We start from the raw sequence: 27948 nt of genomic DNA, 5'->3' as shown, positions 1-27948 counted from the left end.
TAGATGTTTCATTAGCTATGAAATCTGCTACTTTTGGGATACCTATGTGTTGTGAGGTAGAGATATTGTTAGAATTGGGCTATAGAATGAATAATAGCGACTACTCATGGAATTTTTGTCAAGTACTAAAGAGTGCTAGTATAACCACTTCGTCTCAATGCCTTTAATGGCACATACTCACGTGGTATGTTAGCAATTGTGGGGCTTCACTTTCCCTAAGCGCTCACTTTATAGGCATCCCAACTTAACTCCCAATACAAGACCCTCAATTCAGGGCATACCGTGCATACCGGTCCCTCCATCCTTGGTAGCCAAGATCTGGGGACAGAGTATAAATGCTAATCGTGTCCCCGTGCCCTTTGGGAGTAGTGGACCGGAGGCTGCGTAATGTGGGGGAATTCTTGGACCACACTATGAAGGTTAGGGACACGACTACGTAGGAAGCGCTAGTGAATAGCCAGGACCCACCAATTTCAAATCACAGGTACTATCTGGTGCGATCGTATAATCTAGGTGCAGGTTATACTCTTAGATTGCAATTGCTAAAGAAGGCCTACCTACAAGTAAAGTTAAATATTTAGCAGGGCACCAGGGGTAGCGTGGGGTAAAAAGCACAGACAGCTAGTTCGGAAAGGGACCCTACTATAATATAGTACAGTACGAGAAGGTTATATTATGTATATGGAGAGATGGGGCTTTTAAAAGCAGTTAGGTATTGGCAAAATAACTGTGAGCAGTTGGTTAAGTTAGCCCAACACGATATTGAATCCCCTCTCCGCACATATATCCCTCCAATCGACCTCCTCTTGCCCCAAGTCTGCCCTGTGCCAGACCTCCCGAACCACTTCCCATGTTCGCATGATGTTATTCATGCCCTGCCTGCGTTCCGTGCCGACAAAGCTACTGAGTGCCATCCCTCGGTCCTCTTCCGTTATCGCCTCGCAGGAAGCCACAAATAATGGCCACAGGAGCGCTGACATGGGGCCATTGTGGCAATTCTCTGCACATTTCACTACAATTGAACAGGCGAGGAGAGAAAGATGGGCGTGGTTTTGAACCAACGGGTGGTTTCGAGGGTGGGAGTGGATTGTACGGTATAGGTACACGAGTGCTGAGTTCCGGTACGCCTCGGCGTTGTTTAGGATACTTTGCATTCGGGCACTTCCCATCGCGCATTTGTTGGCTGCATCTTGTGGCGATTTCTCTTCCTCTTCTTCAATAGAGCCTGGCTTCATAGTAGGTTTCCAAGTGGTGAGTGCGAGTTCGATAGCCTGGGAAGCGTTTTCCAGCTCTGTTCTTAGAACAGCAGCCTTGCTGGTTTCACCAGCTGCGATTGCAACTTCGATGGAGTTTTTGAATGACAGTAAATGGGACAATCGATGAATAATCGGCCACAGATCTGTGGATAGGCCAAGTAAGGTGTCCACCGAGCTCAGTGGGGACTCGGGCCCGCTGGAGCTGGGGAATGGAGAAGCACATGGCTGTGTCGTTGTATTGGGAGGTGTGCCGTGTGACAGGGCTGCTATCACGTCGTAGAACCGAAATGCCTACCTATGTCAGGAGCCAAAACATAGAGATATCATGATGACTTACTCGTTCCAAAAATAAAGATGTAGGGCTCGTCACTTGAGGTCCGGCCTTCATAATTGTCATAGCACCTTTCAAGTGTCCAGTGACCATGTTTGAACTACCCCTTTGGACCAGCTACAGGCGAGTCAGTGCGCTCTTGCAGGGCAACGGGGTGGAAGACTCACAACTTCATAGTAAACGAGCAACACAATTGCGCCCAAAACCTCTTCCCGTCTTTCTTCGTCATTCTGGTCAATGAGCTGTGCCAGCCCCTGTAAAGCGCGATTGTGAAATGTCAAAGATTTCTCTTCGATCTCAATCCCTCGATACTCGAGATGGGCACTCGAAAGCGCAAAAATGGCATTCATAACTGGTGAACTGGCATGCGATAGTGGTAGTACAAGTTGTCGGAACGGATTCCCGTTGTCTTCTTTGAAAACGATAAGATGGGATAAAACATTGCAAAAATGGTCGACCAATGCACGTCGACTTCTTCCTTCCGTGAACTCCATATATACTGGGGCGCTGAAATCTAGTAGAGGCGAAGCTATTGGAGAAGGGGCTATCATCGCAAGATCGGGATACTGACTCCTCGACTGGACGAGAGAAGTATTCGATGCAGGTGGAGCTGTTGGTTCTACCCGAACGATCTCTTCTACTTCATGTTCTTCCCTGGGTGGCACTTCCAAATCAGTAGTGGACTCAGACTCTGAACACTGGTAGCCTGAGCTCCCCCGCCACTCATGAACACCGTGGTAATCGTCCCTGGTATCATATTCGTTATAATCTCGTTCGTATAGGCCAGGCCATCTGCCATCGTAGAAGGTGGGGGATATGCTTTCGTTGGAGAGGGCAGACCCCGCGAAAGAGGTCCGCCTCCGCTTCCGAGGTTTGACGGCTTCATATTCGCATTTCGTGTTCTTTTCTGTACATCGGTCGCATTGTGGTCGTTTCTCGTTACACTTTTTCTTCTGCAGTATCTGTCAGGACACGATGGAAGGATGCAGGACGGACTGTGTATACTTTTTCTTTACTAGAACCAATTCCAGTTAGCATGTGTGTGATTAATGATTTCTGCGGATGTCAACTCACCAAGATATACACCCTTCAGCCGCAGTCATGATCAGCATGGGCTCAATATATGGTGCAGGGCATCCCTACCGGCTCTCGACCTCCTCTTGGGCTCTTTGGGAGGAGCACGTCTCGTGTAGATGAGCATCTTGCTAATTGACGTCGTGTTACCTGATGCTATGCAGCTACCGGTCTCGGGATTGGCATGATTGTGGTGTGTTGTGGTGTGTTGTGTTGTTGTTAGTAAAAGGCCCTTGGATGCTTTGTGATAGTGCAATAACTATAGCTGTATACATGTACATGCAGCTATACATAGCAGTATGTCGGTCAATCAATTATCCAGGTCCCAATTCCCCAAGGTTGGAGAGATGCCTGATAATGCGGGGTAACTTCCGGCCCGTATAATTGCGAAAAAACGACGGACAGGGGGCCTTTCCAGAATAGGCCCAGCACTTTTCCGGATGCTGTACCGCACCAATCAAAAACTCTGAAACGTATAATCTTGGCGCTAAAGGGCGACACTAATTACACAATAGGTAGTAGCTTATTCCCAAATAGGTAATACAGAAAAACAGAAAAGAAAAGATTACATCATGCTTTACCCAATATAAATTATTCTCCGAAGTATAGATAATTACCTGGGAGGTAGGTAATTGTGCGTTGCTCAGACCCCAGACCCCAGGACCCATGCCCACCACGCGTCCCCCCCGAAAGGAGAGGGAGAGCGATGTTGTGTGGTTGGTGTGATAGCCTATTGGATTCAGCTGCTCACATAAGTGTACTGGGAGTTGTATTATGAAATTCAGGGGCACACGATGACTCGCTTTTTGGTGGGAGGTCTGACACTCCCCCCTATAGTCGAGTAGCTAGCAAAGTATGCCCTGCGCTAACAATTTAATGTAGAAAATGTACGGATTAAACTTAGCGGGGCCTAAGTGGGGCATTCTAGCTCCTCTCCGCAGGTCTTTTAAAGGTCTACCATTATAAGCTAGCATAAAGCTTACTTGCAAGTAAGCATTTAGGTTTCAGAGAATAAAATAGCTTTCTAGGGATTTCCAAGATCTTTAAAACTATAGGACTCGTATTTATCTCAGACAGGCGAATTCTACGCTAGACTGCTAGTGCAGAGCATACTTGCTAGTCAGTTGGATATACATATCATGATATATGGCGCTTACCTCTTATGCTAGCGTCAAGCTCTTGTTCTATCAACTCTGTGACCTGCACATTCTATCATCGACGTGTGATTATGTGGAGCATATACCCAACCCTAATCGCCTCCAATAAGTTCAATCACAACGAGTCTGTGTCCGCCGTCAAAAGCATGCCCTGGAAATGCAGAACGCAGCAACAATTCCAGAGTCCCGTGCGCTACGAGACGGATGCCTATACCTGGTGTTTCTGCACAGCTAAGCTAGACGACGGGACGGTGCTGGAGGACGTGAGGACGTTTTGCTGGGCGGGTGAGCCGCGGAGTAGGGAGTTGGAGGAGGGGACGTTTGATTTGGAGAGTTGGCGTACGTATTCGAGTGTTTGAAGATGTAGTGGCTGGGAGGTAGGGAGATGGGAGGGAATGAAGGACAGCTAGCTAGATATGGGATGGGCTGAGAGGTAGATTTTGAGGAATATGCGTGTATATAATTTGATAGATCTGTACTACAAGGAAGGGAAGAGAAGATATGTGCAGTAGTTCGTGAAACACTTGATATGTACAAGCTTTGACAGCAGGGTTGTCAAGTGACAACCCTGCGGCCCAGTGATAGAATATTTACAGGGAAACAAACAACGCCGAATCATAAAGTAATAAATCCGCAGCTGTCGCGATCAATATCTCCTCCCTGTTCCATCTGCCCGTTTCGGGAATGTCAAGTCACGTCTCACCCAAGCTTCGCACTGATGGGCGACAGACCGGGATAAAACGAAGTCGGCACAGCTGGAATCGGAATACTAGCCGAAATCGCAAAGCCTGCCGTCAGATCCGCCGCCATGGTCGTGATAGCATAGCTCGCAGCCGGCACACTCGTCACCGTCTTCGTCACCACGGCATACGCCGTATACGAACTCCCCGTATTCAGGCCACCGCCCGTGCCATACGCGTTCTCGTCCTTGTACAAGACCTCGGAACCGGCTTCTGTCCAGATGTAGAAGGCTTCGATGTCGATGTTGTAGCAGGGCGCGCCGGAGGGGCACAGTACTTGGATTGCTGCGCGCGTGCCACCGTTGAGACACGTGCCGTGCCAGTGGCTGAAGGTTAGGTCGTGGTAGAGAACGCCGTCGCCAGCCGCGGTGGTTTCAGAGCTCCAGTAGCCATCGATGTCGAGTGTGTAGGCATTGCTGTGGCCCATAAAATTCGTGAATGAGCAGGAATATACTGAGCCGCTACCGCCGTTGGACTTCAGCAGTAGCATCTGGTTTGAGTTCTGGGTGTAGATATGGTTGTATGTGATGTCGTGGATATCTGGGGAGCATTAGTACTTCTTGAGGTAGATGCTGTTGGGTGCTATACCTGTGTCTGCTCCGAGAGAGCCAAATGCGCTTCCACCTGACCAATTGCAGTAGATGCTTTCAACCAACATGTAGCTAGCAGGGCTCTGTTTAGACTGTTAGCCAAGTACACTTTTACTCTTGATAGCTTCAAGCATACCTTTATGGTCACACATTCGTCTTTGTTGGTAACTTCAACATCGTGGATCCAAATATTTGTACCCCATACATCGATTCCGTCTAGACCTCCTTCATTGCCACCGCGAATGATCATGTTGTATACTTCTCCATTGGAACAGGTGTCTAGGCTTAGATGGAACGCAGGTGCTAAAGTTGGTCAGCATCTTTGGTCTAGGTGCTAGAATGGGGCTAGTACAGTCAACGAGAGCAATATCGTGTATGGAGAAACCCACAACTTGTGCCAATCGAAGAAGGCGGGGTCTGAAGAAGTTAGCATAAAGTATCACCATTCAAATATGTCCCCATTTACCCGTAAGTCCCAGCTAAAAGTAGTAAGTCAGTAATGAGTTCCGCTAGAACAGCGTGGCTGAAAACTTACCAGCATGGAACACATAACCATAGCCCTGCATTGCACCAGCAGAAGTGCTACTAAAGAACTCAAAGTCCGTGGTGTGCTCAACGAAGATCATGTTGCCGCTCGCTGTTCTATTCCTCGTCAGCTTTCATGATTCCTGGGTCCATATGGAGCACATCTCGCTCACCCGGTACGGTACAGGATTCCATCCAAGCGAATCGCAACACCAGTTCCACCAGTCAGAGTAACCCAAGTTGCCATGCCATAGTCACCCGCAGGGATATACACTGATTAGATCTGCGTCAGTAAGGATCTTCATCGATGTGAGGAATACGCACCTTCGCCCCCGGCAACACAAGCAGTCCAAGCAGCCAGAATTGCGGGTCCATTATCCGTCGATGTACTAGCAACACCGCCATAGTCCAGAATATTACATACTTTCGTCGCTGCCTTTGACGCAGTACTCGTAGTAGGTCCCACTGTACCAGAAAGCTGAGCAGTTACAAGTGATGAGAAAAAGATACCCGCAAGGGTGGAAATACAAGAAAGTCTCATACTTGAAGTTATGGAAGATCAACAAGTGAACAAACAACGCAGCAAAATGAGAAAGCAGAAACCAAGAAAAAACCCACATGAGTTATATCTTCCCAATACTCGAGTATTGCAAGATCCGCAGTCCACGCGATCAATTCGCCACAATTATTCCACCAAATCTGACAGATTCGGCGAATATAGAATAAAAGGTAGAATGGAACAATTACCGCATCAGTTTGAAATACATTTCTACATTTTAGCGACGTCGGCGAATCTATTTCCACGAATCATGGTCCTTGCTTGGGTTCAGGGGTGGACCTAGTCCGGAATTAATTTGCCTTTGAAGGCTGAAACCCGAGAGGATGGAGCCGCACGTGGTCCCACATTGCATGCATTTTGCGGGGTGCATTGGTGGCTTCTGCGTCGTAGTACGAAGTACAAGAAGCAGACGGTGCTGTACTGTTCCGTCCGTCACAAACAGCTAGTTTTCCGTTTAGCCCAGGATGAATGGCAAGGTCGCATCACAATCTCGAGCCTCTTCGAAATCTGGATGAATTTCGAGTTTCCAGGTATCCTGTTGCAAGCAAGTACAAAGACAGTAAAAGAAACGCAGTTCATTATGTTTCGTTCTTCTGCCGATGCAACCATAAATGAAAAAAAAATCCACGAGTGTTAGCAACGAGGCTGATTTCAAAAAGGGGCAGCGAATCCTAACTAACAAAACAATGAAACCGAAGTTTAAACCTTTCGATGCTGAAATAGTCTATAAAATTTGCGCTTGGAGCTCGACCTCGTATTAGGGCATGCCTTGCGCCCTCACTGTCAAAGTTACGAGTTGCCCAGAAATCGTCTGCAGCTGCGTTTTGACCACCATGGATATTGCAAATTGAGTACATGATCCGCCAAGACCTAGTTCCCTGCTTCGTCGAGTCGTTCATGACTTGGTCGAATCATACTCGTCACATGCGCGGAACTCTCACGGAAAGATACCAACTGCTCAACCTGGTCCTTCACCTTCCAGATGGTGGATAAAATGATGGTTTAAGTGTATCGTGACTTCGGTCTGCATCTCCGTGTTGCCTCAAGTAGGGGATAATATCAAAGTGACAAGGTCGCTACCCAGCCCAGCTACACTTGTTTGGAACAGGTCTTCTCGATCCCTAAGGAAATTGCCAATCCAACTGGACGCGTGAGTAAGAAAAAAAAAAACATTGCGGCTAGCATTGCAAATGACAAAATACAATATCAACCCCGCGGAAGCAAGGCTCGATCGCGCCTAGGAAATAAATCAATCGAGCAGCTTAGTCAAAGTTGCTTCTGCCATTGATCGCTTCGACTGGGATGAATTGTAAGCGTCGCATTGAGAAGAGATAGGCTGATAGCAGACCATGGACGCTCCTCCGGTGCTGGACATGTTTAACTAAGCATAGCACATCGTGACCTGATGTAGGCGCGCTATGCTGTGTCTTCTGACATGGCCATTTCGTTCTACCAATTCCATCGCGTAAAAGAAACATAAAGCGAGATGGCAATACTGAGAATCCTGTGTTTAATGCGAACGGATAAAGTTTATGTCGTGGTTGATTGATAACACGCTCAAGCCGCTAACATCGTTGACTAAGGCACTAGATACCTTAGGTAGTTCTAGTGGGGTCTCAGGCACCACCTCGCTAAAACTCCATGCTAAAACCCCCTATTTCCCCATGACGTTTCAGAGCACACCGCTTACTGACCCCAATACCTCCCAATGCCTGCTTATGACCGACCACCGCATCATAGATAGATATATATCTGCGATAGAGATGAAGTACGCGCTGCAAAGAGAGGTGTACAAGGATCTGTAGAATATTGAGGATAGGGGTTAACCTGGGGTTTACCGGCGAGGAGAATCTTTAAGAGAGATATAAAGAGAGTTATTCATTATCATTTATATGGAAATAGAAGATGTAAAGAAATCAAATTAACAATTTTTAATACACACAAAGAAAAGAATATCCCCAAGCCATTATTCCTATCTCCACCTCATCCCTTTACCAATCTCCTACCAACCAATCCAACTCCCAAAGCCCAATCTCCAATTCTAATAATAAAGAGGATTCGCCGGATCTGTCAAATCAAACACAACACTACTATGCGGCTTCGCGCCCCCTCTACTCTCCGCATACTCCGACTCAAAGTCAATCGTGCGGTTAAAGTGCAGCGAGCCATCGGGGTTGATGTCGATGTACAGCGCCTTGAAATCGGCAGGGGTATTGATGAGGCCGATGTCGCCCGTCTGCACGAAATAATCTGTGACGACGATGTGTTTCTGGTCCGGAGTGATCTTGATGTAGTGCGGGCCGACGCTAGGCTGCACTTCGTCGGGGTCGTCGAGACGCTTGACGTTGGAGAGGTCGGAAATGTCGAGGGCTGCGATGTGGTTGGCGGTGGTGAGGGTTAGGTAGATGAAATTTCCGTCTTGGGTGATGTCGGAGCTGTAGGGGAGAGTGTATTGGTTAGTATGGTTTTGTGATTATGTGTGGGCTTTTGGGGGTAGAAGTAGAAGTAACGGACTAGATAGCGATGGTATCACGGGCCTTGGGTCCAAGATCGTAGAGTAGCTCGGCGACACCTTGTTTTCCCGTAGAGTCGTAGCGGAAGGGGTAGATGATCCAGACTTGGCCTAGATGTACTGCTGTTGCGAGAGCCGCGCCCTCGGAGTTATTGGGGATGAACTTGATGTCTTGAATTCCACCACCGTCAGGGATCTCAATCGTGCTGATGATGGTTCGGGTCGGGAGATCCCATAAGCGGAGAGTGTTGGCGTGTTCGATTCCCAAGCTTGGCTTCAAGATGGTGATAGGGACAACGAAGTCCGATGTCAATATGACGTTCTTTTCCCAGTGGACACTTAGACCGTGAGGGGAGAATTGCTCGCCCAGAATGTTGAGTGTGCCAGCGACATCCTCGGGCCATTGGTGGATGATGTTGTAGTCTGCATCTGTTTCCACCAATCTTCCGGGGCTCGTTCCAAGAGCAGAGCCCATATAGGTAATGAAGAAGCCCCCATCTGGCTTGGCACGAATTTCATCTGTGATGGATGCGAGAATAGCTCGGTCACTCTTTTTGAACGATGGTCTGTATGGGTTTGAGACGTCGAAGTAGTAAGCGGTGTCCTAAAAGCCCGGTTAGCAAATTTTTGTATTACAAATGAGGTATTGATCTACTTGAGTTTTTAGTAATGAGAGCAAGCCCCCACCAACAAGTGTCTTTCCGTCCTTGCTGGGACCAAGATGATGAGGGCTGTTTCCACTGGTAGGAACATCTGTGATCCAGAGGAGTGTCCCGAAAGTATCATCGTCGAGACTGTATGTGGCCAAGAAATCTACAGAGAAGACATCAGAACATAGGTATTAATACACTATACAATGCAAAATACATACCCGCATGGATATTGTCACCAGCACCAGTCCAGAAGTAGCCAATCTTCTTTGGCTTGATATCACTTGCCTGGAATGGGGGGCTAGGAAGGGGTGGGGTAGGAATTTGAAGGATAGGCAAAGGTATGGAGAGGTCGCTCGTCAAAGGCTCAGTGACACCAGGAATGGAGGGAATCAATGGAGGCAAAGAGATTTGCCTAGGAGAGACTTGAGGCTCTGCGTCTGGAACGGGAGAGGCGCATGCCATACAGGCGAGAGAAACGAGTGCAAGAAGTGACTTTGTCATGTTGTTGATTCGGCAGATGAGATCCTGCGGTGAAAAGAGAGGTGGGGAAGGCTTGAGAAGATATGAGCAGGTTTGCGTATCCAACAGTTCTTATATAATAATGAGCGTCTCGCCTCTGTTGTATCTCAAGCTTCAACTTCCTTCCCTTCAGAAAACTGTACAAGCTAAGATATTGCATTTCATATTTGATAAATGTCGCCATAAAGACGAAAACGGAAAGTTCTGGGCACATCTGCACGAACACAATTCTACTTCAAGTAGCGATCTGCTAGGTCAATGAAGTTGATGAGAATTGGAAAATGGAGAAGGCAGTTCACATCACGCAGCTCTGGGTAGAGAGGAGGTGGTGTCAGGGCAGACTGCTAGCAAATTGCCTGCCGAAGCTACTAACTCATATTTGATGAGACGCGGGATAGAAAGAGGCAAAAAGACGAACATCAGCGGTTAGTTTTAAAGCAGGGTGCGGAAGAAGAAAGAGAAGCGCGTCTCATCTGTGACAGTATGACTACATTGCCGTTTATTAGGTTAAGCGGATTTTTGATGCATCTATTGACTCAATTGACTTTTCTCGCCTTATCCACGAGGGGCCCCTGCCCCTTTCCTTGGCGATGAAATGGGGCCAAAGGGAGGAAGATCGTCGCAGGGTTACTAAATCAAGCATTCTCATTTCCTTTAGGAGAGGAGCTCCCAAGACTTGGGAGAAGCTAAAGAGCAGCAACAGAGACCAAGTGGTCACAACACCAACTATGATGTGTCTTGTCAAAGTCTTGGCTGCTTTGTGACGAGCCGCTTGATAGTCGCGAGAGATTGTGATCATAGAGCCTTGCAGCAAGCTAGTCTTTTAACTCTGCAAAGGCAGCACAAGCACTACATGTTGTAATCCAGTCGCTCCAGTCGCTCCAGTGTGTTTATGACCAGAAAGGATGCTAAAGGGGATATCTAAAACCCCTTAGACTAGACTTCTATAATCACTTACCATTGAAAAAGACAATTGCTGGATATCAACTACTGATACAGCATGTTCACTAGGGGCACTTCATGAAAGCGCCATAAGTGTCTTCAGAAGGGCCAAACCAAAAGTGCCCCCACTAGGTACATTATCCAGGCCCATCCGTAATGATAGACTATTTCCACTATAGTGATGGAAGTAACTAAGCTTTCACGAAAGTTGAAAGTCACATACATGCCCGATCTAGAGGGACTTTGTAAAAAAGGCTAGCGAGTATAGCAAGAGAAATCTTCTGCACTACAGTATAGGCTCCTGGAAAGTTCGAACCACTGAGTTCGAATGTCATTAGGATGTTATGTAACAAACGCTGCTCGTGGTGTTGTTACACGCCAAGACAAATCAGATATGGTGCCTTCCAACCCCGCAATCACGCACAAACACGGGAGCACGCAACGAGCAAGCACACGCAGATCATGTGCATTTATTTTTCAGAAAGAGTAAGGTAGTAATATTAGCAGAAAATACTAAATCATAGAAATCAATAGACCTAAAAGTTTTTGCACCTGCATAGGGCTGGGTTCAAGGGTACCCACGCATCATGGGTTGACTAAGCTTGATTTTGGAAGTGGGTAAAATCAGCATGCGCAAGGGGAAACATTTGTCTGTGCCACACTGCCAAGGTACTGCAGTCTAAGATCCGCACTTTCGAAGTGTCGTTTGGGGAAACCTGGGGCCGGGATACGGCTGTATTGGAGAATCCATGCTTCCTCGAGGACGCCACCAGCATCAATGCTCGAGCAAATCACCACAATCGCGATGTTGGCTTTAATGGCATCATAGTCGTAGACGATCTTTGTTGATCCCAATTCCCGAGTTTCTTCCCATCGTGATGGATCACCACTGCAACAAAGCGGACATGTACTACTTGACTTGTACCTGCGTGATATAAGATCAGTCCCACTGAGTCGCATCATTTGGAAGTTACAACTTTCTGTGAAAACTTCTTTCGACTTCGGCCACTTCTTTCACTTCATCATGAGATTTTCAACGCTCGCGACATGGGCCGGCGCTGCTTCACTTGTGGCTGCTACGCCGTTGAGTGAGGAAAAGGTGGATAAAAGAGACACGCCGGGATTCACAAGTGGACAGCCAATTGACGGAAATGGAAAGGGAGGACCAATTCTCGGTAAGACCAGAGATGTTCGTCGAGATTTTATAAACTGACAATATTAGGCGGCACAAACCACCAACTCGATCTGCAAAACCCAGATAATCTTGCAGCCCAAAGCACAGACAACGGACTTGTTGCGAACTTGAAATGGTCCTTCAGTGATTCAAAGTCTAAAATCTTCAATGGTGGATGGACCCGCGAGCAAGCTATCACGGATCTTCCTGCTAGCCATGATAGTAAATTGCCTCCTTAAACAGGTCGAAATGCAAGGCTAATTTTCTTACTTTCAGTCGCGGCTGCGCAGCAACATCTGAAAAAAGGCGCACTTCGTGAGCTCCATTGGCACAAAGTGGCAAGTAATAGTTTCTCAATCTCTCTACATCATACTTATGTTTCCGTAGGCCGAATGGGGTTATGTCTACAGTGGACAGGTTCTGCTCTCAGCAGTCGACGAGAATGGAGATTATCAAGTCGACACGCTCAACGTTGGTGACATTTGGTATTTTCCCAAGGGTTCCGCTCATACAATCCAAGGTAAGAAATAAAAAATAATTGTCAAATTCGTGTCAGAATTATCGCTGATTGTCCCCAAAGGTCTGGCAGATGAGAACGAGTACCTCTTGGTCTTTGATGATGGTAAGTATTTTTGAACAATGATAATATTATGACTTCTGCTGATATGAAAACGCAGGAGACTTTGATGCTACTGGGTACAACTTTCATGAATTATGCCGATAGCAATTTACTAACAACATCTTAGAACCACATTCATGGTGGATGATTGGGTAGCTCATACCCCCAAGTCTGTCCTGGCCAAGAACTTTGGAGTTAACGAGTCGGTCTTCACCAATGTACCTGCGACAGATCCATACATCATAAACGCAACAGTCAGCACCGCAGGCCCAACAGGGCCTTCGAGCGGGCTTACAGGAAACAGCTCATATGTGTTCCATAACTCTGGAACCGCCGCGAGTGTATCTGTTCCTGGAGGGGGAGGTAACCTGTCCATCATCGATTCGAGAAACTTCCCGATTGCGAAGACAATCGCAGCCACCGTCGTGAGTCTAGAGCCCGGCGCATTGAGAGAATTGCACTGGCATCCGAATGTAGGTTGTTTCCAATAGAAAAACATGAAAAGACCGAAAATTGATACAGGATTCAGGCTGAAGAATGGCTGTACTTCCATAGCGGCACTGGCCGCGCAACAGTCTTCATTGGTGGTGCGAACGCTCGCACATTCGACTTCAGTTCTGGCGATACCGCAGTCTTCCCTGACAACTCTGGTGAGTAAGGATATCTATCTGTGATGGCATGATTCTTACTTTTCAGGTCATTATATCGAGAATACTTCCAAGACCGAGAATCTTGTCTGGATTGAAATCTACAAATCCGATCGCGTCGTAGATATTTCCCTCACTCAATGGCTGGCTCTCACGCCGCCAGATATCGTGGCTAGCACGCTCAAGATCCCAATCTCGGTTGCGCAGAACTTGAAGAAGGAGAAGCAATTGTTGGTGAAGGGAAACTGATCCACTGCTGAAGCAGTAAAGAGACAACAAGGAGGAGAATGTGGACGGAGAAAGTATGAAGGGACTTCGGTTCGGGCAGTAATTGTAATCTATAATTCTGGTTCGTTGTATCATGGCGTAGTAATTGTATATGAGGATGAAACACTTTATAACATATAAAAGAAAGGGAAATTTGGAGATGAGGCATGTTTTCGAGACGTACTATAACTCTTAGCGTGTAAATTAGCGTGTAAATAGTGAGCTGTTAATGTCGTTCTGTCAGATCACGTGTCGCAGCCGCTGTCGCGTACCAACCTGGAAGTTACTACCTTTCTGTCTTCCTACTTTCCAGTCGATGCTTCGTTATATCCTCTCCGGTGCTTACCAATATCAAACTCCACCAGCATCGGTCGCATTCGTCAGTTCAAGTGCATTGGTAAGATTCTATAATAAGAAACGGGGGCAAGCCCCACGTGCATAAGCTTATCCGAATACAGAAGCAAGGACAAGGACAAGGACAAGGTTACCACGTTTTCTTGGCAAAGCAAGAGCCTTCTCCCGCCAGTTTCTCTCACCGATAGCTTCTTTCACCATGCAGCAGGTATTATCGCCATGCGGGACTAAAGAGCCTGAATCCTTCGAGCAGCCCTTCTACGAATAGCAGCTTGAGCATCTGACCAGCCTTACTACTCGAGTACAGTTGTCACACAACTTACGGAGTATACCAATGTACGTGCGTGGAGGGGCACCATCTTCACAACACCTCGCATATTGCAACCTCGATGAAGGGCCAATATCTGCAAACGTAAGCCACTTTAGCCATCATTACGAACACCACCCACCAACCGGATCCAAAGAAGCTCCCCTCCTACACCTACCAACTACCACACCTGCAGAGGAAGCTCGTTATGTGTAGTTTTCAATTGGCTGCAGTGACGGGCAGCACAGTATTTTGGCCCCCCTCCAATCGGCGGTACTTCTGCAGGGCGATGGGTCATGTTGAAAGCCCCCCAAACGGGCAACAATGGAGGCTGAGGTGGACCCAACCGTCACATCCTGGTGTAGATATGAGGTGAGCATAGCGGGGAGATCACAGATTTAGGTAGGTCGAGTGTCGATCTTTTGTTGGTTCTGTCTGTCGCAGCCTCTTTTCGCATCTTCTCTGTTGGCCATACTTTCACCTAATTTCAGTCCTCTTTGAATTCTATGCTTCCTACTGTCGTCTACTGCAATATTTCTCTATTCAAAAACACCTCACACTACAACACCGTTGCGCTATTATTCTCCAACCCCCGCGACTCGCCACGCTTATCTTCTGCGCCGCAGCTAGCTGTTGTCCAACTGTCAGACTGCCATCGCACCCGTCGTACCCGTCGTGAAAACCTAATGAAAGCCTTCTGGCTGCGTTTTTCCACGGTAAAAGTCTACGAATCTATGGAAAATTCACCTGGAATGCACGAAATCAAGTACAGGTAGTCCACGGGGTATTTCGTTGCGCTGCATAGCTCTTTACATTGCTAAGCTTGCGAACCGCCCGACTTTCGAAGCTTCACCAGCGACTCACGATGCGCGTAGGAGGATCAGGCTGGAGCTGCACGGCCGCAATGGTAGCCGGTTACATTGGAGTATCATGGGCAATAGCAACAGACGATCAATACACGCTGGGAACATCGCGGAATCCGAACTACATCCCTCAAGATCAGTGGCGGGAGTTCGACGGGCAGAAAACAGCTGTTGGAGTAATACCGGCTGAACTTGCTGCTATTGAACAAAAAACACCAGAACTAGAGGATACGACCGATGCGATGGTAGCAGGCGTACAACCACTTCTCGTGACGACAACTACGTACGAGGCTGCCGTGACAGTAACCTATCCGAAGATTACAGAAGGACCTTCTTTGTTGAAACGAAAGCTGGGCTCAAATCGCTGGGATTTAATACACGAGGGGATCCAAGGCCAGAAGCGCGATGCGACAGATTGTCCAGCAAACTACCAATTGTGCCCGAAATCTATGAATGGAGGCTGTTGTCCAAACGATCGCGTGTGTGGTACAAGTAGCTGTCTTCCCACAAGCGCTGGACCAAGTTCAGCATGTGGCAAAGTGGGATATACCGCATGCGGTATTGCGGATGGAGGTAAGAAGTTCCACTTCATATTTCTTCTAATAGTAGACTGACGAGAGAGTAGGTGGATGTTGCCCGGGTGGTTATGTATGCGGTCAAGCCGGCTGCAGTCCTTCTGCTGGAGTTTCCAATACCCAAACTTGTGGAATCAACTCGTACCTTTGCCCAGCATCTCTTGGCTATGGATGTTGTAAGAACGGATTAGGTTGTGCTGTCGAGGGTTGTTGGACTACTAGTGCTACTACATGGTCAACGACCGAAACCCTCACGACAACTGACGCTAGCTCGCATTTGGTGACAATTACTACAGCCATTGTGACAGCAGCCACGCCCTCGGCTCCAGCTGGTTCAGTAGTGGTCGAATCTAACCTGATTCCGAAAGTAACATCGACACCAACGGCAATTGCCAAGACAGATGCTACTGGGACCTCAAGCAGCAATGGACTTTCAAAGGCTGCGATTGGTGGAATAATTGGAGGTGCAGTGGCATTCTTGGTTATAATTTTAATCGTAGCCTTTTTTATACTTCGACGTCTAAACACAGCCATCAAAGCGGCCTCAGGCGGCTCCCGGACTCGCGCATCTTCTAGCGTCCCACGATCAGCTCTGTCGCGGCCGAGGAACCCCAGGGAAACCCCGGATATCGATGCAATGTCTGTCGACCCGTTGATGATGACCGGGTCAGAGGTCGGCAGCGTCCGCCATCCGTCCTATCAATCACAAAGCACAATTCATGAATTCGATGCTTCCCCGCCTGTATTTTCGAGTCCCTTTTCACCGAACCCACCTCCACATACCCACTATCCCCGCGGCTACCATGCAGTCGCTCCTTCTGAATCGGCCCACTCGAATGTGAGCTCTAATAATAAAAACCCTTCAGTGGAATCTACACCTCCAATGGTCCAGACCAACAGAGATTACTTCAGCGTGCCTTTGCGCTCCGAGCGCAACTCCCAAGGGTCACAAGGTAGACGACCGAGCACGCATGGCAGGAACTGGAGCAATGCAAGCGAGGGTAGCGAAGTAAGTGCCGTCTCAAGCGGAGCTATCGAGCTAGAGGGAGAGCAACCGTCCCGGAAATCCAGCATACATAGCGCGTGGCAGCGTTTCGGGATAGGGAGACTTGGGAGCAAGAGAAAAAGCACCACAAGCAATGCTCCTGTTCTCACAGGAGGCCCAACATCAAACAAGCAAAACTGGAACAGTCCCATGTCTCCGGGCCTAGGCCATATCCCAGAAGCTGGAGAAAGCCGCCACCAGGTTAACACGGGAGCGCTACGAGCAGGCATGGAGGGTTTGAGTGGGACTCAGCTCAGAGAAGCTGGGTTGAGTAATTCGCAGCTCAGGGAGATGACAATGTCTGAGCAGGGCCCCCATTTGAAGGAGACGAGTTAATGAAGTAATGTATCATGGTCGTGGCGTTTGGGTTGGGAGCATTTTGGGCGCGAGAGATAATACGAATCTCGGTTCTGGGAGTTCGTGGAGTACCGTACTACTCAGCTTATTATTAGTGTTTAAATGGATATTGAGCTTCATGGAAAAGAAAGACGAGACACATATTCTCAGCTCTGGATTTTGCCAATCAATGAAATTCATGCGTGGAACGTCCTACAAGTAAGAAGCTTGCTTTGAGAAAGTGCCGGGAGCAAGAAAACTAGATCCCACGTGACTAGCCTTGTCCCTTACCTATTATGACGTAGGTGGTACGGACGGTCGCATCGCAATTTCTAAAAGCACAAGCAAGCAAACCGGATCCAAGATGTTTCTAAGTCTGGAGAGGAAGGGACTCTCCTTCCCAAATCTTTGAAAGACAGATCGATCGTATTCTACAACCCATCAATTCGGTTCCTCAAGATTCAAGCATTCAAGCATTTAAGCATTCAAGCCCCTCCCGAGAATACTTCAATACAAACAAGGTTTACCCCTTCCCCTCCCGCGCTCCCCACCAATGTCGATCATCCGTACGGGGCTCTCCAAGCCTGTCCTTTTCGCAACAACAACCATCCTTCTCTGCGCATTATGGGAATGGCCTCGCCGCTGGTTTATGTCTGGAGCGCCCCTCCTCCAATACTTCTTTCTCGTCGGTGATGCGAATGGCTGCCGCGTCCTCCCAGCTTTCCAGCTCTGGCCGCTCTTATCGACGTTCAACCTCCTCTACTCCATCTCCTCAACATCATGGCTCCTCTACTGGGTCTTCACCTCCCTCTGCTACCCAGCCATCTTCCTGGTGTGTTTATTCCAGTTCAGCATCGTCAGTGATTTTGCACGTCGAAACTTGCGTGCCTTGTTGAAAGAACTGCATTTCCTCGACGACAAAATCGCCTTCTTCAACATCCCCGCCCTGGAGATCGACACAGAGGTTGACGGTCTCATGGTTCTCCGCGGCATCACATTTTCTCTCTCTACGCTAAGCTTCGTCGTTCACGGCGTAGAAGTGGGTATCAAGCTGAGCGATGACATGGAGCTGGCTATTCAGACCGAGGAAGTGGTTGTCAAGCTGTTTCGGGGCATTGAGATTGGCGATTGTTTTGCCAATTTGAAGGGTGGGGAGTTTGAGATGACTTTTGGCGCGCTGGAAGGCAAGAGTAAGGATGCGGAGGGTGAGGCGATGTTCATCGAGGAAACGGCGCTACTCAGGGCTGCGAGTATGGAGGCGGATAAGAGGAGGCTGGGAAGTATTGATTCCGAGGTTACGCTTGTGGATGGGAGTGGAAATGGCAGTCCTATAATGTCGAAAGCTGGATGTAAGGAAGGACATGCAGCGAAGATGACGGCTGAAATGACAGGTGGGCATAAGCCGAAGAATTCATCGATTTCAGGGAGCTTTGACTCTGTCGAAAAGCTATCTCCGGATGATGAGCAAGCCAGCGGGCGATACCAGGATATCATAGATTTCTTGCAACAGACAAGTGCCATTTCTGAGGCGAGGATACATGTCAGCGAGCGCAACAGAGAAGCATCTATTTCGGAGCATATGACTGGTTTCGATGAATCTGACGATAACAACGTCCGAGCAATGATCTGTTCACAAGTCCACCGAACCCCATCCGTACCGCACCCCCCAAAGAAATCCATCAAAGTTACGACGCTTCAAACTCTCGCTCCACCATATATCTCCCGATTCCTACATCGCCTTCCGATGCTATACCGTCTTCTACTCAACCCACTAAGCTACTTCCATCCAGTCCATATCTCATCAATCACAGCTACTGCTTCTGGCCGGTGGATCGAGTCTATGCTCGTCCTGAAGATATTTCAAGACTACGCCTCCCAAGATAACGAAATCAACAATCTAAAACAGCGCGTCTCCCACTGGCTCTCCGACGCAAACTTCGCCATTTCCCTCGCCGACATCACAGGCTTGGCGCAAGTCCCGGTCGATCCCTCCTACGACATCAATTGCCACCTCGCCATCCAAGATGTCATGGCGTACCGCGCGCTGCCTCATAGATGCACTTTGAAACAAGTTGTAAGATTAGGAGGAGCAGATGCGCGCTTCCAAGTCCCTTCCTTCCTATTACCTCACCACGATCACTTATTACCACCTGTACCAACAACAGAGAAGAAGCATGAGCTCGAAGAGAGCATTGACTCGGCAACGGGCAAGCCCCAAGAAATCCAAGCCGAGCAATCCCTCGAACAAGCCGAAAAAGACCAAACAAACGTCAAGATGTCAGTTCACGCTCGCCTTCCCGCCTGCTTCGACCAAGAACTCCTCGATTTCATCGCCGCACTCATCAAAGCTAGCAAAGTGGTCGAGGTCGAGAAGCAGGGGAGCGTGATGGATGAAGAGGTGCATGGCATCAAGGAGTTCAGCAAGGCGCTCAAAGGGGGCTTCAAGGAGGGGGTTAAGAAGGTGGTGGTTGATGGGGTTGTAAATGACAGGTGGATTGCGAAGGTTGTGGGGAAGGTTACGAGGAAGCTTGAGGTGGCGAGGGGAGAAGCGGGGTATTCTGGGGATATCCCGGTTCAGTTGGGTATTTATAGGACGGGGGAGGTAGAGAGGGATGGGGAGAAGATATTACCGTAGTCTTTGGGTGGGGATGATTTGCTGGATGTGGTAATTGGCATGGGCTTCAGCTTGCTTGGTGCGTATGTGAAGTCGGGCAGGGATTTCGAGGATAGAGGAAGATGAAGAGGGAGACGATTATGATATACCCCAGAGAGAGTTTATAGATTGTGCGTGTGCACAACATCCCTAATTAGCATACCCCCTTTCATAGAAAAGAGAATAAGATATTTGCATTGCATTCCACTATTATAAAAGCTACCGCGTCTAATTGCCATACTTCCATACCCCGTTTTCGCTAAAAAGAAAAGGAATTAACTACCATATAGTAAAATGGATAGCTGGTTAGCGGAAGTGTAAGTGCAAGTAGAAATGGCAATAGAAAAAAGGAATGGGACCGATGAAATTAGCATGTCAGTCTGGTGCTAGTGGTAGAGATTGTACGGGAAAGTGAAGAGAATATCTAGCTCGTAAGTGAGTTGTTTGGGAGCCTAGCTCTAGCTCGAGAGTCGAGTTTAGTTTGAATAAGGCTAGGCAAGACAAGGAAAGGCAGTGAGGTGAGAGATGTGTCGTAATGCGACGTACTTGGTACGGAGAGAGTATGTGAATTGATATGATGTAGGGGCTGCGAATGAAATTATAATTGGGATAATATTGCTTTTGGTTTTTGAGGGCGCGGGCTTGTAGATTAGTAGGATGTATATACATGGGAATAAAAGTCCGAGGTAGACTGAATTTAGAATCCACCTGGTTTGGAGGGGTGTTAGGGGAGGGGGGTTGTTTAAGGTAGTGTTTAGGCATTAACTAGTGATATAGTGATTCATAGGTGATAATACTTTTGGTTGATTGGTTGATTGATTAAAGGGCATTTTCGTTGTGTTGTGGTATAGTGGTGGGGGGGATTTCATGCCAAAGAAGAAGAAAAAAAATCCTGGGACTTTAAAGAGAAGATATTAATGAATGGAAAATGGTGCGGGAACGGATGGAACAGAGGGAGAAGGAATTATGTTAGAGGTAGAAACATGCTTGCTTACTTTCGGAGAAAAGTTACGGTTAGAGGTGGACTTTAGTAAAACATGGATGGATGGATGAATGAATGAATAATTATCTATACATACACTTACTTGATTTAGATTATCCCTTTTAGCAGCCTGTATAGACACCTAACACCTAATATATCCATAGTACCAATAAAATAAACCCCCCCCCCCAAAGAAAACTTTTTCCCGAGCACCCAAGAAAACCCTTTCATCACTAAGAAAAAGCTCCTCTACAATGCAGAATTTGCGCCCTTATTTCTATTGCTGATATCATTTCCATGCTTCTTAAAGCGCCCCATTCTAGTATTCTCTGAATGTGAGTCGAAACCGTATTCCTGATACATTGGACCCTACTACTAGAAAGGCTTTATACTTTTTGCAGGTAAGTTCCCGTGTCTAACTCTGGGGGACAGCTGTCTTAGGCCCATCGTGGTGCGTACCGTGGATAGCATTACACTAGCCACAAGACCGGATATAAGTTGGACTTTTTAGCACCCACCTCCTCCAGCACTTAGCATATCTCGATTACTATAAGAATGGAATATATTTCTTCTTTTCTTTCGTTCTTTTTTCCCTTCACTAAAGTCATCGCAAGTCCGCAACTTAAATCGAAGAAGAGTTTTATCTTATAATATAATTTTAAATCAACTTCGGAGCACAAGAGAACTACTTCTTGATATCACCGCAAGCATTCCAGCGCAAGAGAAGAATAAAAATACCGGTGTACAATCCAGACGAGTTTCCTTGGAACGGCTTTGAAACTGAAGAGAAAAGGTGAGTTGTACGATGTCTAACTTTTGAAATCTTTTTAACATATCGCCAGCTTGCGCATTATCTATCATCAATCTTTGAAACAAGGATTCAGAGTTTCTAAGGAGTAACTCTCCATCAAAGAGAGGCCTCACATCTTACTTTCCAGATCACTGATCCAATCCCACGCAATCCAATCCAATGAGCTCACCAACATATGGGTGGGACTTCCTCACCAGCAACTGGCAAATGTGCGAAGGCCAGGCAATCGCCAGTTATATCCGCAGAGAATGGCACTTCCCAAGCTATGATGATTACTGGCGGATGATATATAGCATGTGCAGCCACGTACGGAAGTTCTGCATCCACGCCGCGGACCGCGAGCTCATTCAGCCCGCACGCCTCCATTTATTCAGAGAATGTCTGAATATGCGGGGTTGGTGGATCATGGCTAATAGGGTCAAGGGCGTTATCGTGGAAGGCTGTAGGTTGCTGAGCACCGTGGAGACAGTCCTAATGTGGTCTCCCTCAACGCCGAAACCAAACGTGAAGACACCATCACCGATGTGTGCTGTGGTACAGAATGCCTTTAACACTGTAAGTGTTGACTTTGTTGGAAGGAATGATATGGGCACGGAGCAGAGAGAGAAGTCAAGGCGGCTTGACGACCCAAACGTCCTTGTCGGCAGGATCGGGTGGGATATAGTGTTTGACAGAGACGAGGATTTAATTGAGGCGCTTATTGCGAAGCAGACACTGGTTCGCAAACGGGAAGCTCGAATGAAGGATCTTGAGAGCCATGCAGAGGCTGAGCGCATCAATTTCATGACCCTGTGGTTAGAAGAGGATGACGAAAGAATTGCACGGGAAGAAGCGCAAGAAAAGATGAAGCTTGCACAAGGAGTAGCACAAGAACAAAATGAGGGGCGAACCTATGACTGGGATACCTGCAAAGCGGGCTCTGGAACAGACTCAAGCGAAGAGTGGTGAATTGGGGGGAGGGGGATCGAATATGGAGTGAGACGGATACATCTGAAATCCTGCAGTCTCAGTGAGAGGATACTGAGAGTATGTATTTTGGGACATCAAAAGCTTGTATAATAAAGTACAAAACCTCACTAGAGGCAAGTTGACAGACTTGGGATCTAAGAGAATTGATTAGATTAAAGGTCATCACCAAGTTCGAAGTCAAAGTCGTTCCTATAGTAAGTTATCATTATCTATCAAACCAGCCACGGAAGTGAAAACCCTCGTCCGACTTTTGGCTCCAATGGGGTTTCCTCCTGCCGGCGAAGAACCATTATTTTTACAAGAGGATAGGAAGAAATCGGCCGGTCTTGCATGGATCCGCGGCTTCTTTTGGGAGACTCCTTTACAATATTGCCGGCTTGATGTAGTGGTCGATGTCGTCCACCCTGCAATACCATGTCCATCCACCAGAAATTTGTGGGCCTCCGGTTTGATATGAGTTTCAAGGTTTCGAGGTCGTTCAAGTGCCATTATACTTCTCGTTCATCTTCGAAAGACATCCTTGACAGGATAAGAATGCGCAGTGAGGGCATTTGTACCCAGTCGGACCACGCTTCTGTCCACAAGCAGCGCATTTGAACTTCTTCTTCTGCTGCTCCTTGGGCCAAAACTTGGAGTGGAGACAACTCGACTGTTTCTCTGCTGGAGTCGTAGCGTTCAGACTCGTCCATGTCTTCTCCTGCAACACCCTCTCTGTCTTTTCCCTCTGCTCCTGGGACATGTGCTTCTTTTCCTCCTCTGCCTTCTTAGCCTGAGCTTTGGCCTCAGTTTTTGCCCTGGCTGCTTCAACCCGGTCCATGTATTCTTGCATGCGGAATTTTCTGTCTTCAGAATGCCTTGCCTCCGTCCACCTCCTTTCTTCTTTCATTTCTTCTTTCAATATCTGGTATTCCTCCTCGCTCATACCGTCTAGTCCTTCGTATCCTGGGGGAGGACCGTAGGAACCAAATCCATGAAATTCAGGCCTAGAGCAAGAAAAGCGTGTTCTCAAAAACTCCTCCATCAACTCGTCGATAACGTCCTCCTCGTCATAGCCATAGCCTTTATCATCGTCCGAATCGTAGGGAGAGGGGTATGAAGAGTAAGGATTACCTTGGGGACGTCGTGAAGGGTTATCATGACTGGATCGTTTTGCCGGATTTGACAGAGTCTCGTAAGCCTCTTGAATCTAAAAACACATAGCTCAAGTCAGTTCAATCCAGGCCGTATACTCCTTAGCAGAGCATGCCCTACCTGCTGGAACTTTGCTGTCGCATGCGGATTCTCGCGGTCCTTGTCTGGATGGTGAACTCGTGCAAGACGTCTGTAGGATGCTGTTATGGCCTCAGTATCGGCATCTTTCTCGACCTCAAGGGCCTGGTAGTAGTCGAAAGCTGCGGCTGGAGGCATGTTGCTGAGGGTAGGTTTTCCAGACTCGCTACACGCGTACGTTCGCCTCGAGCAAAGTCGAGGGGGCTAGGTGAGGCTCCAGTGACAGAATAAAAGAGGTGAATTGGGTGTCGCAAGGAAACTAAATCGTTGGGTCAGGTTGGAGAGGGATGGCTATTGAGTCCAAGGAACAAATTAATCTTGGGTAGCCGCGTTTGTCGCGAATTGCGCGAGGTCTGTGAGCGCGAGAGCACGTGCCTAGGTACCGTAAGTCAAAAGGACATGGAAAGGATCTGGACAAAGGCTGCGGGTTTGTAAATGTGATTCGAGCTTCACGGCGAGAGTCGCATTGAGCGTGAATCTTTTAGTGGCTGAAGTTATGAGAATATGGTTTTTGAATATATTGGGGTTGCATGAGCTTACAGTAGGTAGGTCCCAGTCCACTTCACCTAGCTCGGCCAGGCACATGAGGAAAGAGCAACCATACGCATCTTTCAATATGGCTCTATCAAGACTTGCTCTATGAGAACAGTGGTTTGCTGTGACGATGATTAAATCCGCTTGCAAATGCAGGCTTCTGCCTTATTCTTGTGAATTGCAAAAGAAGGACGAGTAGCATATACCGCAAGAGCCGGCTTTGATTATGTACAGAGTCCAGATATGCCAATGACTCGCAACTACTTAAGCAGCGACAAGAGCAAGTCTAAATTATAGAACGTCCAGGAAAATGAAGTTCTCAAGGAAAGTTTATCCCCTTCCTCCCCTGTCGTACCATACTCTAAGCGAGCGATCTCAAGGGGCTCGCTAACCCTGAATTCGGTGCAAGGCAAGGTAACGTAAAACTGCCTCTGGAGAGACACAAACTATTCCGGATCTTCAGATTGCTATCTTCAAACATACGACTTGATCTTACTAAACTGTATATGCTTGATGAGTACTATTTTGGTTTATCTCAGTCTTCTTTCAAACCGTGTCAGGCCGTATATCAGAAATTGCGATGACTATATTCTATATACTGTGAGATAATTTGCATATTCATCTTAAGAGGTCCTGCCGTACTACACAATGGCTTCCTCCCATAATCTGATTTTTTACTATGCTGCCCGGTTTGTATCGTTACTTTGACTTAGCTTAACCTCCTAAATTGCCGCTCCATCTCTCGATCGCTTTTGTCTTTTTGCTTTCGGTTCCTCATCCTCTTCTTCACTCTCTTTGTTGGTCTCTTCAAGTTTTTCAGAATCCTCTGTTGTATGCTCTTCATCATTTTCTTTATCATCCTCCTGTTGCTCGTTCTCAACAAACACTAAAGCTGCCATCTCCCTCTGCACCCTCTCTATCCCCTTCTTCCTTTGCTCAGCACTCAAAGTCCTCGCATACTCAATCCCACTCTCAATTGTAGTACCAAAGGGCCCCAATAGAGGCTGTCCAGTATTCCTATCAACACGCGTCGGCGCAATACGGCTTTTGCCTTTGTTCCCACCTCCACGCGCAACCCCAGGGGTAGCCGCGAGATTGACAGCAGCAGCGGGATTGACAGCAGCAGCGGGATTGACAGCAGCAGCGGGATTGACAGCAGCAGCGGGATTGACAGCAGCAGTACCCTTTTCAATAATGACAGTAACAGAAAACCCACCAGCATTTTTCAGCGACCCCCCAGTATAATTTGCTGGCGCCATGTCAGGTATTTTGGGTGCTTCCTTCTCATTCGCTTCAATCTGCGCAAGTGCATTCTCAAGATCTACCTTCTCATCAGCCTTTCAAAGCTCCGTAGTTTTACTTAGACGGATCTTTTACATACCATCTCTAAGCGAACACCTACTCCCCGAACCCCCATAATGGCAATTCGGACAACTCCCCTTCAAATGGCTCTCCAAGATCATACACGTATCGAACGGTCCCGACGGATTCTTCATGCGGCAGTGATTACACGCACATGGTGCAGCTTCCCCACGCTCTTGCGCTAACCATGCTTCTTCGTTATTCGCGTTATTTTCACCGCCTCGAAACGTGCGGTTTGGTCGCATGGTGACGGCATTGAGAATTGGGAGAGGGACAAGTGCCCGGATTGTGCGCGTTCTTTTGAATACAGGCTTGCCATTCACGAGCATAGTTGTGGTGTCGATTGTCGGAGCGGCTTTGGGACCCATTTTAATAGGTCGGTTGCAACGGGGTTTGTGGTGCAGGTTGCGATTGCTATTGCGAATATGAAGCAGGAATAAAGTCTTAAGTTTGCTGTTATGAATTATTATTTGTTCATCATCGGTCGGCCGGTGGAAGCTTCTTGCTTTCTTCTCCCTTTGTTGACAGTCATATCTGTCAAAGGGTGAATAGGGGATCTTAAACCTTCGCAAAGAGAATGACTTGAGGCTCTTTGTTCAGCTGGTTCTCAATTGACCGGATATGGCAACTCGCTTACTACTTTCTCAAAATCGTAGTAGAGTAACAAAGGATGGTCTTCCATTTTCCTGTCCAAGGCAATCAATTGCGGATATTTGAGGGTAGTCTATCAAATTGTTGCGAGCTTAGATCGAGAACGTTTAAGAGCAGACCCTTAGGCGCTAGCTACGGCGCTAGTAATCTACCACGTGAAGCAGCGGTGCATGTTTACCAAGACTACAGTTCGCAGGTTTCCTTATGTTCTACAATTCGTCTCCAAATCTGTCGATTTGCTTGTGCTTCCCAATCGGGGCTGCATCACTTCAAAACCTACAGCACCTTCATAGTTAGTAAGAAAAGGAAAAAATAAGAAAACAGCCCAAATGTCAACATCTGAATGTATTGCATTGGCTGCCGATGAAAGTGGCCAGGGTGGTGGTCAAGTAAATATTTTGAAGTGCTTTAGCTTTGACTATTGCTCAATCGATCCTCGACTCAGCAATAATCTTAGCTTTTAGACGTCGTATATTGGATGACAGCAACGGTCAACTGGACAGCAAATTTAGCAGTGAATGGGTTAACTTTAGAGTTTCAGGGAGGCAGGACATGAAGAAGTCATTCCAAGAGGATTTTGCATTCCTAAAATGGCCGACCCCCGGGACCCCATGTCCGGCTTCTCGAACCTCAAAGAGATGCAAAACACCCGCCAATGTGGGCTACAGCGGCAGCTACTCTGTCCCGGCTCTCTGGGAACGGAAGAAGAAGACGATAGTCAGTAACGACAGTGTGGGCATTATGCGCAGTCTATCTACGTCCTTCGACGAGTTCTTGGAACCGCGACTAAGGAAGGTTAATAATCCGGTTCAGCGGACTGCGGCCGCAGGGGCTGGCGAGGGAGATTGATCAGCTGAGGGCTAGAATTGAAGGGTACATTAACTGGGGGACTTATAAATGCGGTATGGCGGCATCGCAGGCGGATTACGACGAGTGCATGAAGCGGTTATTTGGGATAATGGGAGAGCTAGAGGAGAGGTTGGGTGGTAGCAAGTCCTTATTTGGAGATCATATTACCGAAACTGATATCAGGTAGGATTAATCGATTAAGCTTCCTTTATGTAATTCCATGAACAGATTGCTGATAGTTTATTACGGACTCTTCACAACCGCCGTCCGTTTCAACATGGCGTACTACACCATCTTTATGTGTAACTGGAAGATGATCCGCTCCGGTTATCCAGATCTGCACCGCTGGTTAAGAGCGCTGTACTACGAAGTCGACGACGAAGCCAAGGGGGCTTTCAAGAGCACGACTCACTTTGAAATCGTAAGTTATACCTGTCTGGATGGATTATTGTGATTTTAGAGCTGCCTTGGGTAACCTTTCATAGTTCATGGAGGGGTATGCTCTCGGCGATGAGGATGACGCTTATTCCTTGGGGCTGCTGTGCCAATTATGCCACTGGACGCATAAAAGGAAGGGTAAAGTAAACAAAACATACAGAACGGACTAGTGCACATAATAGAAATATGGCATTGGCGTTACACCTTTTTCGGTTTATTCATGAATCTAACCAGTTTAGTTATGACTATAGTAGTTCCTTCACTTGTTCTAATATCGTCAGGAGAATTCAACCGTCCAAAAAGTATTACCAAAAGATCTCTTAGCTCCCTCTTCCCCCTTTTCTACCAACGTACAATGTCCCCGAGTATATAGTATTCCTTGCCG

General features: G+C 47.5%; 8 protein-coding genes across 8 annotated transcripts; 4 read left to right on the top strand and 4 right to left on the bottom strand.

The window, feature by feature from the left end:
• Positions 1-746: 746 nt before the first annotated feature.
• On the bottom strand, positions 747-2788 carry ARA1 (L-arabinose-responsive transcription regulator; the record flags this gene model as incomplete). The annotated part of the gene is made up of 5 exons (XM_031146726.1): positions 747-1547; positions 1594-1704; positions 1755-2531; positions 2562-2602; positions 2731-2788. 5 exons carry the CDS (start codon positions 2786-2788, stop codon positions 747-749), a joined length of 1788 nt encoding a protein of 595 aa, XP_031008654.1.
• Positions 2789-4517: 1729 nt separating this feature from the next.
• rhgB (putative rhamnogalacturonase B) lies at positions 4518-6214 on the bottom strand (the record flags this gene model as incomplete). Its single annotated transcript, XM_031146725.1, has 8 exons — positions 4518-5098; positions 5147-5231; positions 5285-5451; positions 5501-5565; positions 5615-5627; positions 5684-5790; positions 5847-5946; positions 5998-6214. 8 exons carry the CDS (start codon positions 6212-6214, stop codon positions 4518-4520), a joined length of 1335 nt encoding a protein of 444 aa, XP_031008653.1.
• A 2059-nt stretch (positions 6215-8273) lies between these two features.
• LHYA1_G001744 (uncharacterized protein) lies at positions 8274-9898 on the bottom strand (the record flags this gene model as incomplete). Its single annotated transcript, XM_031146724.1, has 4 exons — positions 8274-8667; positions 8747-9348; positions 9436-9557; positions 9616-9898. The coding sequence occupies 4 exons, from the start codon at positions 9896-9898 to the stop codon at positions 8274-8276; spliced, it is 1401 nt and encodes a 466-aa protein (XP_031008652.1).
• A 5193-nt stretch (positions 9899-15091) lies between these two features.
• Positions 15092-17045, top strand: LHYA1_G001743 (uncharacterized protein; the record flags this gene model as incomplete). Its single annotated transcript, XM_031146723.1, has 2 exons — positions 15092-15662; positions 15715-17045. The coding sequence occupies 2 exons, from the start codon at positions 15092-15094 to the stop codon at positions 17043-17045; spliced, it is 1902 nt and encodes a 633-aa protein (XP_031008659.1).
• Positions 17046-17598: 553 nt separating this feature from the next.
• On the top strand, positions 17599-19680 carry LHYA1_G001742 (uncharacterized protein; the record flags this gene model as incomplete). Its single annotated transcript, XM_031146722.1, has 1 exon — positions 17599-19680. One exon carries the CDS (start codon positions 17599-17601, stop codon positions 19678-19680), a length of 2082 nt encoding a protein of 693 aa, XP_031008658.1.
• Positions 19681-22938: 3258 nt separating this feature from the next.
• LHYA1_G001741 (DnAJ-like protein) lies at positions 22939-23867 on the bottom strand (the record flags this gene model as incomplete). The annotated part of the gene is made up of 2 exons (XM_031146721.1): positions 22939-23646; positions 23712-23867. 2 exons carry the CDS (start codon positions 23865-23867, stop codon positions 22939-22941), a joined length of 864 nt encoding a protein of 287 aa, XP_031008657.1.
• A 2738-nt stretch (positions 23868-26605) lies between these two features.
• On the top strand, positions 26606-27125 carry LHYA1_G001740 (uncharacterized protein; the record flags this gene model as incomplete). The annotated part of the gene is made up of 2 exons (XM_031146720.1): positions 26606-26660; positions 26689-27125. 2 exons carry the CDS (start codon positions 26606-26608, stop codon positions 27123-27125), a joined length of 492 nt encoding a protein of 163 aa, XP_031008656.1.
• A 55-nt stretch (positions 27126-27180) lies between these two features.
• On the top strand, positions 27181-27733 carry gto2_3 (Glutathione S-transferase omega-like; the record flags this gene model as incomplete). The annotated part of the gene is made up of 3 exons (XM_031146719.1): positions 27181-27308; positions 27354-27546; positions 27611-27733. 3 exons carry the CDS (start codon positions 27181-27183, stop codon positions 27731-27733), a joined length of 444 nt encoding a protein of 147 aa, XP_031008707.1.
• Between the last annotated feature and the right edge of the window lie 215 nt (positions 27734-27948).

This window comes from Lachnellula hyalina (genome assembly GCF_007821495.1).
Source record: "Lachnellula hyalina strain CBS 185.66 chromosome Unknown contig00013, whole genome shotgun sequence".
NCBI classification, from domain to species: domain Eukaryota; kingdom Fungi; phylum Ascomycota; class Leotiomycetes; order Helotiales; family Lachnaceae; genus Lachnellula; species Lachnellula hyalina.
The sequence above is the reverse complement of the archived record's forward strand: the minus strand, read 5'-3'. Positions and strand labels throughout refer to the sequence as shown.